Consider the following 14,127-nt stretch of genomic DNA (forward strand, 5'->3'; position numbering starts at 1 on the left):
TCCAGAATAACATAACAAAATGTGGAAAAGGTCAAGGGGTCTGAATAGTTTCCGGGTTGTTGTACATTACTTTTATCCATCTTATGAGAGATTCTCAAAAGCTGAAGAAAATCTAGGCACTTATAAGCTGATTCTAGATCTGCTGTATCGAGGCTGTCTTAAAATCTGCTATAAAGATTACAGGTTTCCCTGTAGTCTAGTCTAATGTTGTCTCCTATATATCATCCTTTTAAGAATCCCGTCTGATCGTGAAGGATAATGTCCAGTAGGACCTTTTTAATTCTAGAGAGATCAGTCCCTCTTTTTGTGTGTCCGATAGTTTGCCATTTACAGTATATACGAGTAATTAAAACATGGTAGTAGTGGAGCTCTCAGCAGATATATCTCTATTGGAATGCCATCGAGACCAGGGGTTTTCCCCGTCTGAAGGAATCATTTGCCAACCGTAGTTCGTCCTGTGTAAATAGGCCACCGCAATATATTTTTAGTGTCGCAGATAGTTTAAGATAATTTTTTGGGGAGAAGGGTTTCACAAAACTCATCGTTAATTGAGATTGTAAGAACTTGACAAGATAACCTTTGTTTAAAATGTTTTATTTAGGCCTCCCGAGTGGCGCAGAGGTTTAAGGCACTACATTGCATCGGGTTCATTTCCCGGGCTGTGCCACAACCGGCCGTGGCTGGGAGTCACATAGGACGGCGCACAATTGGCATTGTCCTGGTTAGGGGAGGGTTTGGCCAGTGGGGCTTTACTTGGCTCATCGTGCTCTGGCGACTCCTTGTGGCGGGCCGGGTGCCAGTTGAACAGTGTTTCCTCTGACACATTGGTGCGGCTGGCTTCCGGGGTAAGCTGGCGGGTGTTGTGTCGGAGGATGCATGACTCCACTTTCAAAAAATCTCCTTTGGTGAGATAAGGATTTCTCCATTGTTTGTAACAACATTTTGTAGATTATTTTTGGTCGCTATATTGAAGGTATAAGGAAAACTTGGTGCATTTTTTGGGCCGTTCTCCATCCAATTTGCACACTCTTGGCATTCTCTCAACCAGCTTCACCTGGAATGCCTTTCCAACAGTCTTGAAGGAGTTCCCACATATGCTGAGCACTTGATGGCTGCTTTTCCTTCACTCTGCGGTCCGACTCATCACAAACAATCTCAATTTGGTTGAGGTCAGGGGATTGTGGAGGCCAGGTCATCTGATGCAGCACTCCATCACTCTCCTTCTTGGTCAAATAGCCCTTACACAGCCTGGAGGTGTGTTGGGTCATATTGTCCTGTTGAAAACAACTGATAGTCCCACTAAGCCCAAACCAGATGGGATGGCGTATCGCTGCAGAATGCTGTGGCAGCCATGCTGGTTAAGTGTGCCTTGAATTCTAAATAAATCACAGACAGTGTCACCAGCAAAACACCCCCACACCATAACACCTCCTCCTCCATGTTTTATGGTGGGAAATACACATGCAGAGATCATCCGTTCATCTACACCGCGTCTCACAAAGACATAGCGGTTGGAACCAAAAATCCCCAATTTGGACTCCAGACCAAAGGACAAATTTCCACCGGTCTAATGTCCATTGCTTGTGTTTCTTGGCCCAAGCAAGTCTCTTCTTATTATTGGTGTCCTTTGCAGCACTTCGACCATGAAGGCCTGATTCACACAGTCTCCTCTGAACAGTTGATGTTGAGATGTGTCTGTTACTTATTTATTTTGGCTGCAATTTCTGAGGCTGGTCTTTAATGAACTTACCCTCTGCAGCAGAAGTAACTCTGGGTTATTCCACATATTAACTTTTAATAAGGCACACCTGTTAATTAAAATGGTGACTACCTCATGAAGCTGGTTCAGAGAATGCCAAGAGTGTGCAAAGCTGTCATCAAGGCAAAGGGTGGCTATTTGAAGAATCTCAAATATAAAATATATTTTGATTTGTTTATCACTTTTTTGGTTACTACAAGATTCCATATGTGTTATTTCATAGTTTCTACAATGTAGAAAATAGTAAAAATAAAGAAAAAATATTGAATGAGTAGGTGCCCTAAAACGTTTGACTGGTAGTGTATATATACTGTATAATGTATTGTAGTCCCCTACCATTACAATATCATTATTTGTATCTTGGAGACTCATGAGATTATCATACATTTTCTCAAAGAACTTTGGATCGTCATTATTCGGTCCATATATATTTATGAGCCACATCTGTTTATCATCAAGTAGTATATTCAAAGCAATCCATCTTCCTTGAGGATCCATTTTACCGGATTGCACCTCAAGATCTACTGTAGATTGTCTTTCAGTAGGATTATAAGACCTTTTGAATTCCTTAGCCCATGACAGAAATAGATTTCACCATCCTACTCTTTTTTCCCCCGGCCACTTCATCAGAAGATATTGAACGAGTTTCCTGTAAACAATAAATATGGTAATCCTTCTCCTTTAGCCATGTGAAAACTGCTCTTCTTTTCCTATAATCAGCCAAACCATTAGAATTATAGCTAGCTGCAATTCAATTCATCAGTTACCACGATTTACCATGATGGGTTACATTTTGAGATACTAACCACTATCCTTAATACATTAAATACTTATCCATGCTTACCAGTACCACCAGAATCAATACCTGTCCATTATCCACATAGATGTGCCATGATAGATGCACTGCTATGCAAACTGTAGCTGTGCCATGATAGATGCACTGCTATGCAAACTGTAGCTGTGCCCTGATAGATGCACTGCTATGCAAACTGTAGCTGTGCCATGATAGATGCACTGCTGTACAAACTGTAGCTGTACCATGATAGATGCACTGCTGTACAAACTGTAGCTGTGCCATGATAGATGCACTGCTGTACAAACTGTAGCTGTACCATGATAGATGCACTGCTGTTGTTAGTGTTCAAATACTGGAGAGTTGAGACCAAATCACGGACGCTAGACAGAGTGGATTTCAGTTGTAACAAAAGACAGTTTTAATGAGTCAGAGATATCTTGTCCCGCAGTTTTACGTGCACGGACCTAGTTCACATAACTCGGCAAGGAGCCAGGTGAAAAAGAGGCCTATACAATGGTTACAAACATTTTTATACATAGAATAAAGTAGGTGGAGTCTTGTCGTTTCGGTCTTCTTGACTGGTCGGAGGGTTGGAGGCGGGCCTTGCTCTAGCCAGAGCGGGCCCCATTGGTGCACAGCAAAAGTTTTGCTCTTGGGACCGGCCAGTTAGAGGGAGATGAGATGTGTGTTTATATAAGGAAGAGGGGGTCAGTCTTATGGCTGGGTGTATGTGTTCTTACGACGGAATGTCTTTGTTTATATGAGCTATGTGTATGAATATTTATATAACAAATCCCCCTCTTCACGTCTATTAGACGTGAAAACTATAGCAGAAAGGTGGCGGTTGCAATCGTGGGTATACATAAGGTGGTGCTCCTAACCTTGTCTGGTTTGCATGGTGGGTCTGTAGGTGTAGTGCTACGTTTGGGACGGGAGTGATTGGAGGGAGTGATATCAGGAAAGGAGTTAGGGACATGTGTAGGGGTTGGTGTATGTGATGTGGCAGGGTGAAATAGTTGTTCAATTAACCATGTGAAAGTCCTAGGGTTACTCCAAATATCAGTAGGAATATCACAAATAAGGGACCAGATATCCCCAGCCTCACCCAGAGAGGGAGAAATTTCCCTCTAACTGGGCGAGGTTCCCTTCTCAGGGGAGGCGGAGTTTGATGCCGCATCACCTGAGGAAGGAGTGTCTTCATTTGGAATCGAATTTAGGCCGCTCAAATCAGCTCTGACATCAGTCAGTGTTCTAGAAGGAATTGGGGCTGGGGTGCAATGTGTAAGGCGGTGCCAAGGTGTGCCTGATTTACCTTTGACCTGGACTGAGTGTGAAGTAACCTCCTTCACTTCGTACGGTCCAGTCCACCTGGGTTCCAGCCACTTTCTCTTGTGGACTGTAACCCTCACCCCGTCACCAACCTTTACCTTCAGTAAATCAAATCAAATCAAATCAAATTTTATTTGTCACATACACATGGTTAGCAGATGTTAATGCGAGTGTAGCGAAATGCTTGTGCTTCTAGTTCCGACAATGCAGTAATAACAAGTAATCTAACTAACAATTCCAAACTACTGTCTTGTACACAGTGTAAGGGGATAAAGAATATGTACATAAGGATATATGAATGAGTGGTGGTACAGAGCAGCATAGGCAAGATACAGTAGATGGTATCGGGTACAGTATGTACAAATGAGATGAGTATGTAAACAAAGTGGCATAGTATAGTATAAAGTGGCTAGTGATACATGTATTACATAAGGATACCGTCGATGATATAGAGTACAGTATATACGTATGCGTATGAGATGAATAATGTAGGGTAAGTAACATTTATATAAGGTAGCATTGTTTAAAGTGGCTAGTGATATATTTACATCATTTCCCATCAATTCCCATTATTAAAGTGGCTGGAGTTGAGTCAGTGTCAGTGTGTTGGCAGCAGCCACTCAGTGTTAGTGGTGGCTGTTTAACAGTCTGATGGCCTTGAGATAGAAGCTGTTTTTCAGTCTCTCGGTCCCAGCTTTGATGCACCTGTACTGACCTCGCCTTCTGGATGATAGCGGGGTGAACAGGCAGTGGCTCGGGTGGTTGATGTCCTTGATGATCTTTATGGCCTTCCTGTGACATCGGGTGGTGTAGGTGTCCTGGAGGGCAGGTAGTTTGCCCCCGGTGATGCGTTGTGCAGACCTCACTACCCTCTGGAGAGCCTTACGGTTGAGGGCGGTGCAGTTGCCATACCAGGCGGTGATACAGCCCGCCAGGATGCTCTCGATTGTGCATCTGTAGAAGTTTGTGAGTGCTTTTGGTGACAAGCCGAATTTCTTCAGCCTCCTGAGGTTGAAGAGGCGCTGCTGCGCCTTCTTCACGATGCTGTCTGTGTGAGTGGACCAATTCAGTTTGTCTGTGATGTGTATGCCGAGGAACTTAAAACTTGCTACCCTCTCCACTACTGTTCCATCGATGTGGATAGGGGCGTGTCCCCCGGCAGCTCCCCCTCCTGGACCTTGTGAACCTGGGTAGAGAGTGCTGCAGAGAGAACCGTCAGTTTTTTCACATAATTAGACATTACAATTTGTTGTACATCAAGGGCGGGCATATGACCTCCCTCCCTTGGTGGACCATGCATGACTCTACCAGTCATTATCCCATGAGGCACATACTTTAGCTATCTTAGCTTTTGTTTTTGGTTTGACGTTCCACCAGATTTTGGGATTGGGGCCTGTACTTAGATCCAAATCTGTGGGTTATGCCAAATCTTTCTTCCACCTGTCTCAGGCGTTTGTTAAATGTGAGCCATTTGTCAAATTTGATTTGTCTTGGGATGCCATACCTGGGTATTAGTTTGGTTTGTAGCCACTCAAAGACTGACCTAGCATCCTCCCCTTTTGTTAGTATTGCCTCTACCCATTTGGAGAACCTATCTACTATGACTAGGAGATAGAGTTTGCCTTTAGATAAATTTTCGGGGCCCATGTCGGTGTAGTCTATACTAATATCCTGAAAACATGCATTAGGTATTACGTATGAGCCCATTGGTGTTTGATATGGTTTCTTTGGGTTGTGTCTGTCACAACCATTGCATTCGTCACAAAATAAATCATCGTCATAAAATAAGTCAGTCATATTTTTTATGTGAGGGTGCCACCAGATGTGCGAGGCCTTTTTGGAGGGTCTTTAGTTTGCCTTCGTGTGTGGGTCCATGTGTTTCTCATAAAAGTTCTGGGTCCATCAGTGTGGCCTGCTTCATGGGCATGGGCTGAGTCTGTATAGATATTCAGTCTTTCCTTTTCCTCTGATGAGGACCTGCGTCAATCCGATGATTTCAGCTAATTTGGCCGATGCTGGTTGAGGGATGATGGCTGATTGAAGGGTGACATCACGAGGTGAGCTGTTTTTTCAATAGCTTTTGCTACTGCAGCAACGTATCTGGAGCATGTTGACTGTCCTACCTCAATGTGGTCAAGTTTGAAGAGTAGTACATCAAGACCCTTCTCTCCCCCTCTTGTTTCTGGAATAGGACGGATGAGGTGAATCCTTCCCTTCCAGAAACATCCAAATGGAACTTGTTCTTGTAGTCAGGTGCAGTCAGAGCTGCTGCCGCTGATAGATCTGTTTTCAGGAGTGCTATGGCTGTTGATGCTTCAGCCGTCCAGGCCAGGGGTGCATGGAGGTTCCTTGATCGTAGGATGACCGGTGCTGCCACCCCCTCTGGGCCACACCCAATGGTACAACACCTGATAGGTGGGGTCAGGTGCATCATGTCTTCGTCCCAGTCTGCAGTGTAGAGGCAGTCCTCAGTTTCTGTTGCATTGAGTGTGCAATGGATCTCAGCTTGGGGAGTCTTATATGGGTGCAGAGTGTAGATTTGAGCTTTCAGTTGGTTGAACTTAAACTGGATGTGAGGGGTGGCAGGCCCTGTGGGTAGGCATTTTAGCCAGTACACTTCTTGGGCTTCAGACAGTGTGGTCATCGGCAGGAGTGGCATCCTCATCATTCTTACTGGGTGATCAGGTGTTGAAGTGGGAGGGTTGGTTGTAATCTTGCTGCTCCTGCTGCATGTGTCTAGGAGAGGGTCCTCTTCCTCTTCCTGGTGCCCCTCCACGTCCTCTTCCTCTTTCTCTCCATTGCTGTTGCTGCGGGGAGAGTGGTTTCGTGCAATATCTGGCATAGTGACCGGGAATTCCGCAGTTATACCACTGGTAGTTTCCCCCTCTGTATGGTCCAGTGTAGGGGCCTCGATAAGCCCGTTTCCGTTGCAGGATATACCGCTGTGGGGGAGGGTAATGGGGTGGTGGGGCTGCCTGCTGTTGGATCATCTGAGAGACAGTCTGTGCCACGATCTGAGTGTTATCTGGCTGCTCCCCTTGGTCTTGAGTTTCTACTGCAATCATTTGTTTGGGCGTGATGGCTGCAGACATTTTATCTAAGTCGTCTGATAATGTGTATAATGCGTTATTTAGGTATATTCAATCCTTACTATGTGGTGTTTATTTCTATCGTTGTATGCTTAGCCTGTCCCTGGTCGAGACAAAGGGGGTTATCAGTATGTGACGCCCGCCACGTGTGTATTTCACCGGTATTTTATTTGAATTTGTTCAGCGATTCGTTTAGGTATTTTCTATAAATGATTCTGCGATTTCCTTTTGGAACAATATATCAGTGAATATATGCGGTTCTATAACAATTTTCAGAGTAATTCTAGCTCTTTAGGAAATATAGATAGAATTTCTAGACAACTAAGAGTTGTTCAGTGAATTATTTAAATACTTTCTGTAAACAATTCAGTAAATTCCTTTATGAACTTATATCAGTAAATTTGAGCGATTCTATAGCAATTGTCAGAATAATTATATATCTTTAGGAAATATGGATAGAATAGAAAAACCCAAAAATCAGTGTGTAGCTTTTAGCGTCTGTCAAACAAAGTCTGTACTAAGCTCGGCGGCTTATTTAAATACTTTCTAGAAACAATTCAGTAAGTTCCTTTATGAACTTATGTCAGTAAATTCCAGCGATTCTATAGCAATTGTCAGAATAATTTTAAACTTTAGGCAATATCAACAGGAATGAAAAAAACGAAAATCAGTATTCCAGCCCGGCTGCTGTCAATCAAAATTGCACGGCCATTCGATACTAAGGTGGCTTTGTCTACCAGCACGTGTGCCTAATAGCCCAGTTACGTATCCCAACCTACTCCGCGACAAACGTTTCTTTCAATTTAATTTCCCCCATCTCCAAATCATGGAATGTCAACTCTGGTTCATATTATGTTTATTGTTTGATGTGCAATAGCCACATCATTCCCGATCTCTGTCTTGTGGAAGGCCAAACTTACATATCCTATATCTATTCGACTACACCTCTAACATAACCAATTAAACAGTTTACAACTTATTCAATAGGATCTTTTACATGCAGATTCAGTCGATCTATTAATTAACTAAATCTCTAAACACAACCAATTAAACAGTTTAGAACTTATTCAATAGGAACTTTTACGTGCATACTACACTTCTAAGCCACAACCAATTAAACAGTAAGCACTTATTTAATAGGATCTTTTACATGCATACTACACTTCTAATAATAGGCCAATTGATAAAAAATAAAAATAAAAAATCAAAACGAGCAAAACAAGATCTCCCCGATCAATGTCTTAGGTTCTTATGTAAAAATTTGGGCACCGATTCATACTCACGCCCAGTACTTTCTGATCAAAATTTGGTTTAGGCTATAATACAATATGCAGATTTCGATATAACGGGCTCTGCTCACCTTTATATAGAGCGCTCCGATCAGATTTCCTGAGGCAAGATGAATAGCTGGGGAAGTCACTCTTCCGTCTGATTTTTTAGCCGTGATCAGTCTCGTCCTCTCACACTAACTTATAATAGATCGAATTCAAGAACAACCAAACTCTGCTACCAATTTTGTTAGTGTTCAAATACTGGAGAGTTGAGACCAAATCACGGACGCTGGACAGAGTGGATTTCAGTTGTAACAAAAGACAGTTTTAATGAGTCAGAGATATCTTGTCCCGCAGTTTTACGTGCACGGACCTAGTTCACATAACTCGGCAAGGAGCCAGGTGAAAAAGAGGCCTATACAATGGTTACAAACATTTTTATACATAGAATAAAGTAGGTGGAGTCTTGTCGTTTCGGTCTTCTTGACTGGTCGGAGGGTTGGAGGCGGGCCTTGCTCTAGCCAGAGCGGGCCCCATTGGTGCACAGCAAAAGTTTTGCTCTTGGGACCAGCCAGTTAGAGGGAGATGAGATGTGTGTTTATATAAGGAAGAGGGGGTCAGTCTTATGGCTGGGTGTATGTGTTCTTACGACGGAATGTCTTTGTTTATATGAGCTATGTGTATGAATATTTATATAACACTGTACAAACTGTAGCTGTGCCATGATAGATGCACTGCTATGCAAACTGTAGCTGTACCATGATAGATGCACTGCTGTACAAACTGTAGCTGTGCCATGATAGATGCACTGCTGTACAAACTGTAGCTGTACCGTGATAGATGCACTGCTGTACAAACTGTAGCTGTACCATGATAGATGCACTGCTATGCAAACTGTAGCTGTACCGTGATAGATGCACTGCTATGCAAACTGTAACTCCAGCAGCAGACTAAGTATACCTCCAGTTGTCCACCCCTATACACAGGGATCCTTGGACCCATAAGAAGTTGGGACCCATCTCTTGAAAAGAGCACGAGGTGCCACCCACTTACAACCAATTCAGCAGCGCTAAGCAGTTCTGACCCTTTGTCTCAGTTGTACTACATAACTTTAGTGTTTGTATTGATTTTTTCTGAATACCTTCATTTCTTTCACATTTGACGGGACAGTATGCGTAATAATGTAGCCACTTCCTCCAAAAGGATAGCTACCTTTGACAAAGCAACCGGCAGTAGAACATTTATATTTAGGGAAGCAGATATTATTTTATGTTATCGCTTGAGATTCCATCCCATCCCTATAGCCTCGGTTGTGGGATGCATGCACACACACGCGCCCCCCACACACACATACACATCTCGAACACCTCTCCCCTTCCACTCGTACATTCACCTACAAACACACACACACCACACACACACTCAACTTCAAGCTCTTGCGCACGAGTCATCCGACAGACCCTCCACACAGTTGTTCCACCCTCGAGCCCTGCTCAAGAGTAGAGTTGCGCGTACTGCTGTAGCCGTTCAACAGGAGTGCCAAAATGTTCCGGGATGGGTAGATTTTGAGTGTGTAATGTCTAGTCCTGGCTGATGGAGCCCGGAAACCCGCCTCCCCCTCAACACATGCACGCTGGTCCCCAGAGAAGACCCTTCTTCCCCCGGCACTTCTGTGCAGTCAGACCGCTAAGACTTATGCTGCGCCGCCAGGACAACAGTGTTATTCCCTCTTTGTGAATGTCCACGTGCGACCCCAGCCCCTCATGGGTTACTGCAGCCAGTATTGCCATCACTGGTACTACCTGGGAGGAGGTTAGATATGAGGTCATCAAAGTTCTCTTTGCAGCTTTGAGAATTTCCCTGTATTTTATGCTCACCCATACGGGGCTTAGTTGGAACCTCTCACATTTAACGATTCCGTCCAGCCAAATCGTAGTGACCTAGTAATCGGTATTGTACATGCACCTCCACGGCAGTATAAAAGTCTGGCTATATTTGCTGGGCAGCTTTGTGTATGTGTAGGCCTAGAAAGGAAATCAACATGGCAACCGGGGAAACATAACAATGCACCTACTGTGCGTGCGGGCTACTGATGTGAGGGAAGATGAGGAGGACCGGAAGTAAACTTTGATAGCTTTCTACTTCTATACTTTGATTTTATGTTGCCCATAATGAAGCTATTTATCAGAGTTATTGACCTCGCAATAAGCCAGTAACTACATTACATTACATATAATACTTTCAGCATGAAAGTAGGCTGATTTGAGAAAACCTCATTCATTTAAACAGTCTTCATTTTAATTTGACTTAAAACTAGAGGGCTTTGTGTTGACAACCCCCCCCCCAATTTCATAGTATCCAATTGTTAGTAGTTACTATCTTGTCTCATCGCTACAACTCCCAGATGGGCTCGGGAGAGACATGCGTCCTCCGAAACACAACCAGAAGCCAGCCGCACCACCGTGCACCTAGTGACCTGGTCAGCACGCACTGCACCCAGCCCGCCACAGGAGTCGCGATGAGACAAGGATATCCCTACCGGCCAAACCCTCCCTAACCCGGACGACGCTAGGCCAATTGTGTGTCGCCCCATGGACCTCCCGGTCGCGGCCGGCTGCGACAGAGCCTGGGCTTGAACCCAGAGTCTCTAGTGGCACAGCTAGCACTGCCTTAGACCACTGCGCCACCCGGGAGGCCCTGAAACCAATTTCTTACTATTTAAGAAATTGACAGACTAAATTATAGGCCAATTGCTTCAGTCATCATGCACTCGTTAAATATCTCTGTGTCAGTGAAGGGCTCGGTGTGTTAAGTTAAAACCAGGGCTTGAATTGAAGGGGGTATGTTATACCTTTGGTGCCATTGTTGTGATGAACTTGTGAGGTAGTTGAAGAGAACCTTTATAGCTGATTGGCTGACGGTGGGACATGCCTTGCATCTGCTCTTAGCACTGCTCACACTTGGCAAAAATGGCCGATATGAGGCTCAATATAGTAAACATGTTTGAAAATAATTGGGGTGCCATAGAACAGTAGGTTGAAATGGGGACAGAGCTCCATAGTTATACTGTTTGGCGATGAAGGGGTTTGTTCATTTTATTCCCAAATGTTTAAGATGTTTTACCTTGAAGGCAAAATGAATGAAACAACTCTATAAAAAGCTCCCTTTCCTGCTTTCCCTCATTCTTTATTTTCTACTTCTCTACTTCTCTTCTCCTTCATTCTGTCTCTCATGTCTTCCCCTGCAGCCACTAGTTCCACTAAGCTGGAGGATCTGAGCTCCCTGGATGATCAACGGAGTGCTGCTCCCCAGCGAAGCTCCATCAAACAGCCCTGGAACAGCACAGGGGGAAGGGACGCCAAAGGTATGGTAATGTTTGTGTGTGTGTGTGTGTGTATATACGTGCATGCAGGCATTTATGCAGGCATGTGTGTGTGCAGGGCCGGCACTAGCCTTTTGGGGGCCCTAGGCAATATTTGGTCGGGCCCCCTCACCACTTCACAGGCAAAACCTTTTAGTGGACCCCCTCTTGACTGAGGAGAGAAAACATTTAAGTACATTTCCTGCAATTCTACACATTTTTATCATGGGGTGGAGGGAAAAAAGGTGCAGTTTTATAGCTAATTTCCAAAAATGATACACTACATGAAAAAAATGATGTGGACACTTGCTCGTCGAACATCTCATTCCAAAATCATGGGCATTAATAAGGAGTTGGTTCCCCCTTTCCTGCTATAACAGCCTCCACTCTTCTGGGAAGGCTTTCCAGAAGCATGTCCACTGCGGGGACATGCTTCCATTCAGCCACAAGCATTAGTTAGGTCGGGTACTGGCTCACACGGGCACTTTGTGCACGGGGACAGGAAAACAGGAAAGGGCCTTCCCCGAACTGCACAGAATCGTCTAAAATGTCATTGTATGCTGTAGCGTTGAGATTTTTGCATTCAATGGAACTAAGGGGCCTAGCCCGAACTATGAAAAACAGCCCCAGATCATTATTCCTCCCGCACCAAACTTTACAGTTGGCACTATGCATTCACGCAGGTAGGGTTCTCCTGGCATCTGCTAAACCCAGATTCGTCCATCGGACTGCCAGATGGTGAAGCATGAAGCATCACTCCAGAGAACGCGTTTCCACTGCTCAAGAGTACAATAGCGGCGAGCTTTACACCACTCCAGCCGACACTTGGCATTACGCATGGTGGTGATCTTAGACTTGTGTGCGGCTGCTCGGCCATGGAAACCCATTTAATGAAGCTGCCGACGAACAGTCATTGTCCTGACGTTGCTTCCAGAGGTAGTTTGGAACTCGGTAGTGAGTGTTGCAACCAAGGACAGACGATTTTTAGACGTTTCCAGTTCACAATAACAGCACATACAGTTGACCGGGGAAGCTCTAGCAGGGCAGAAATTTGACGAACTGACTTGTTGGAAAGGTGGCATCCTTTAATGGTGCCAAGTTGAAAGTCACTGAGCTCTTCAGCATGGCCATTCTACTGCCAATGTTTGTCTATGGAGATTGCATGGTGGTGTGCTCGATTTTGTACACCCGTCAGCAGCGGTCAGGGACCCGTGCCCTTGGTACCCGGTCGGCAATTCAGCCATTGTTACTACAAGTTTAGATAGCTGGCTAGACTAACTTACCAATCTAAAAATGTTTTGCTGACATGGGCTAATTGAGTGACTGTCAGTGACTGACATAACAAGATGAAAACTTCTGATGCACAACCAAATTTCGAAATTGCATCTTGAAACCGATTAACTAACCTGCTATTATTGTTGCACTCTTTAAGTCTAGGGGTCCTATGTCTAGTTGCATGGTCTGTAACCTGAATGAATGTGTGCATTTTTGTGAGAAATCAGCGTTACCTTACCTTAGGTCCGGGGCCAGCTCTGCCTTGACTCCTTTGGATCGACGAGCCGAAGTGGATTATTATGTTCAGATGGTGACAGGAACAAATATATACAAAAAGGAAAACTACAAACAGGCATGCCTAAATGAAAGACTCAAACCCAAATGAAAGGCCTCATGGCCACCAAACCAACCAGCAGTCTCACGGCTCTCTAAACTGGCACTCTGACTGACGATCATCTTAATTGGCAGTAATTTATGTGCTTATCAATGCTAAGCTCAGCATCTAGATCCGGTTACTGCCACCTGGGGGATGAAGTGTGGAGGTGGATCCTGGATTGTGTGTTTGTCTATGTCCTAACATTAACCTTCACCCCATATCATAACGCGCTCAACAGTAAGTTGAGACCCCGACTGAGATCCTGCCTTAGTGCATGCAATTATTGTGTTACACCACCATACACAACTATATTATTGTTGAACACCACAATACTCTTTAAAAGGAACAGGAAGTCATGTTAGTAACCCCTGTGTTCTCTCTTTTCTCTTCGTCCAGCACGCTTCGCTCCCTTCAAATCAGGCGACATCGTGCTGAAGCCGTTGTTGTTTGAGGTTCCTGCCGACGCCATGGATGCACTGTTCCAAGGCCGTGATTGGCTGTTCCATCGGCTAGAGGAGGTCCTAAGGGAGAGTGACACCTGCGAGGGCCGTGGGGCCGTTATCGTGGGCGATGTGGGCTTCGGCAAGACGGCCGTCGTCTCGCGGCTGGTGGCTCTCAGTTGTCATGGAGGTCACATGCAACAGGTCCCCACCCAGAGCCCCTGCACCTCCCCCAAAAGTAAGACAAACTTCCCTTCTCTGGAGGTACTTTGTTGTTTGAAATGATAAACAGGAGGAACCTCTTGATATGCAACATCTCTTTTTTGAGAAAGCTGCCACTTCCCTGTACCCCAGAATGGAAGGATGAATGGTTGGTTACTCATTCAGCGAAGGGTGATTTAAACATTCACATTTTTCATTATGAGTTTGAC

The 14,127-nt window shown here is 44.6% G+C and overlaps 1 protein-coding gene across 1 annotated transcript in view; it reads left to right on the forward strand.

The window, feature by feature from the left end:
- Nucleotides 1-14,127, forward strand: part of LOC139372274 (protein TANC1-like) — a 60,477-nt gene that overhangs the window by 26,918 nt on the left and 19,432 nt on the right. The window contains exons 8-9 of the mRNA XM_071112029.1: nt 11,492-11,608; nt 13,653-13,934. Of these exons, the coding sequence (XP_070968130.1) occupies nt 11,492-11,608; nt 13,653-13,934 (399 nt within the window). The remainder of the gene's footprint in view (nt 1-11,491; nt 11,609-13,652; nt 13,935-14,127) is intronic.

Source organism: Oncorhynchus clarkii, chromosome 18 (assembly GCF_045791955.1).
Source record: "Oncorhynchus clarkii lewisi isolate Uvic-CL-2024 chromosome 18, UVic_Ocla_1.0, whole genome shotgun sequence".
In the NCBI taxonomy this organism is placed as follows: domain Eukaryota; kingdom Metazoa; phylum Chordata; class Actinopteri; order Salmoniformes; family Salmonidae; genus Oncorhynchus; species Oncorhynchus clarkii.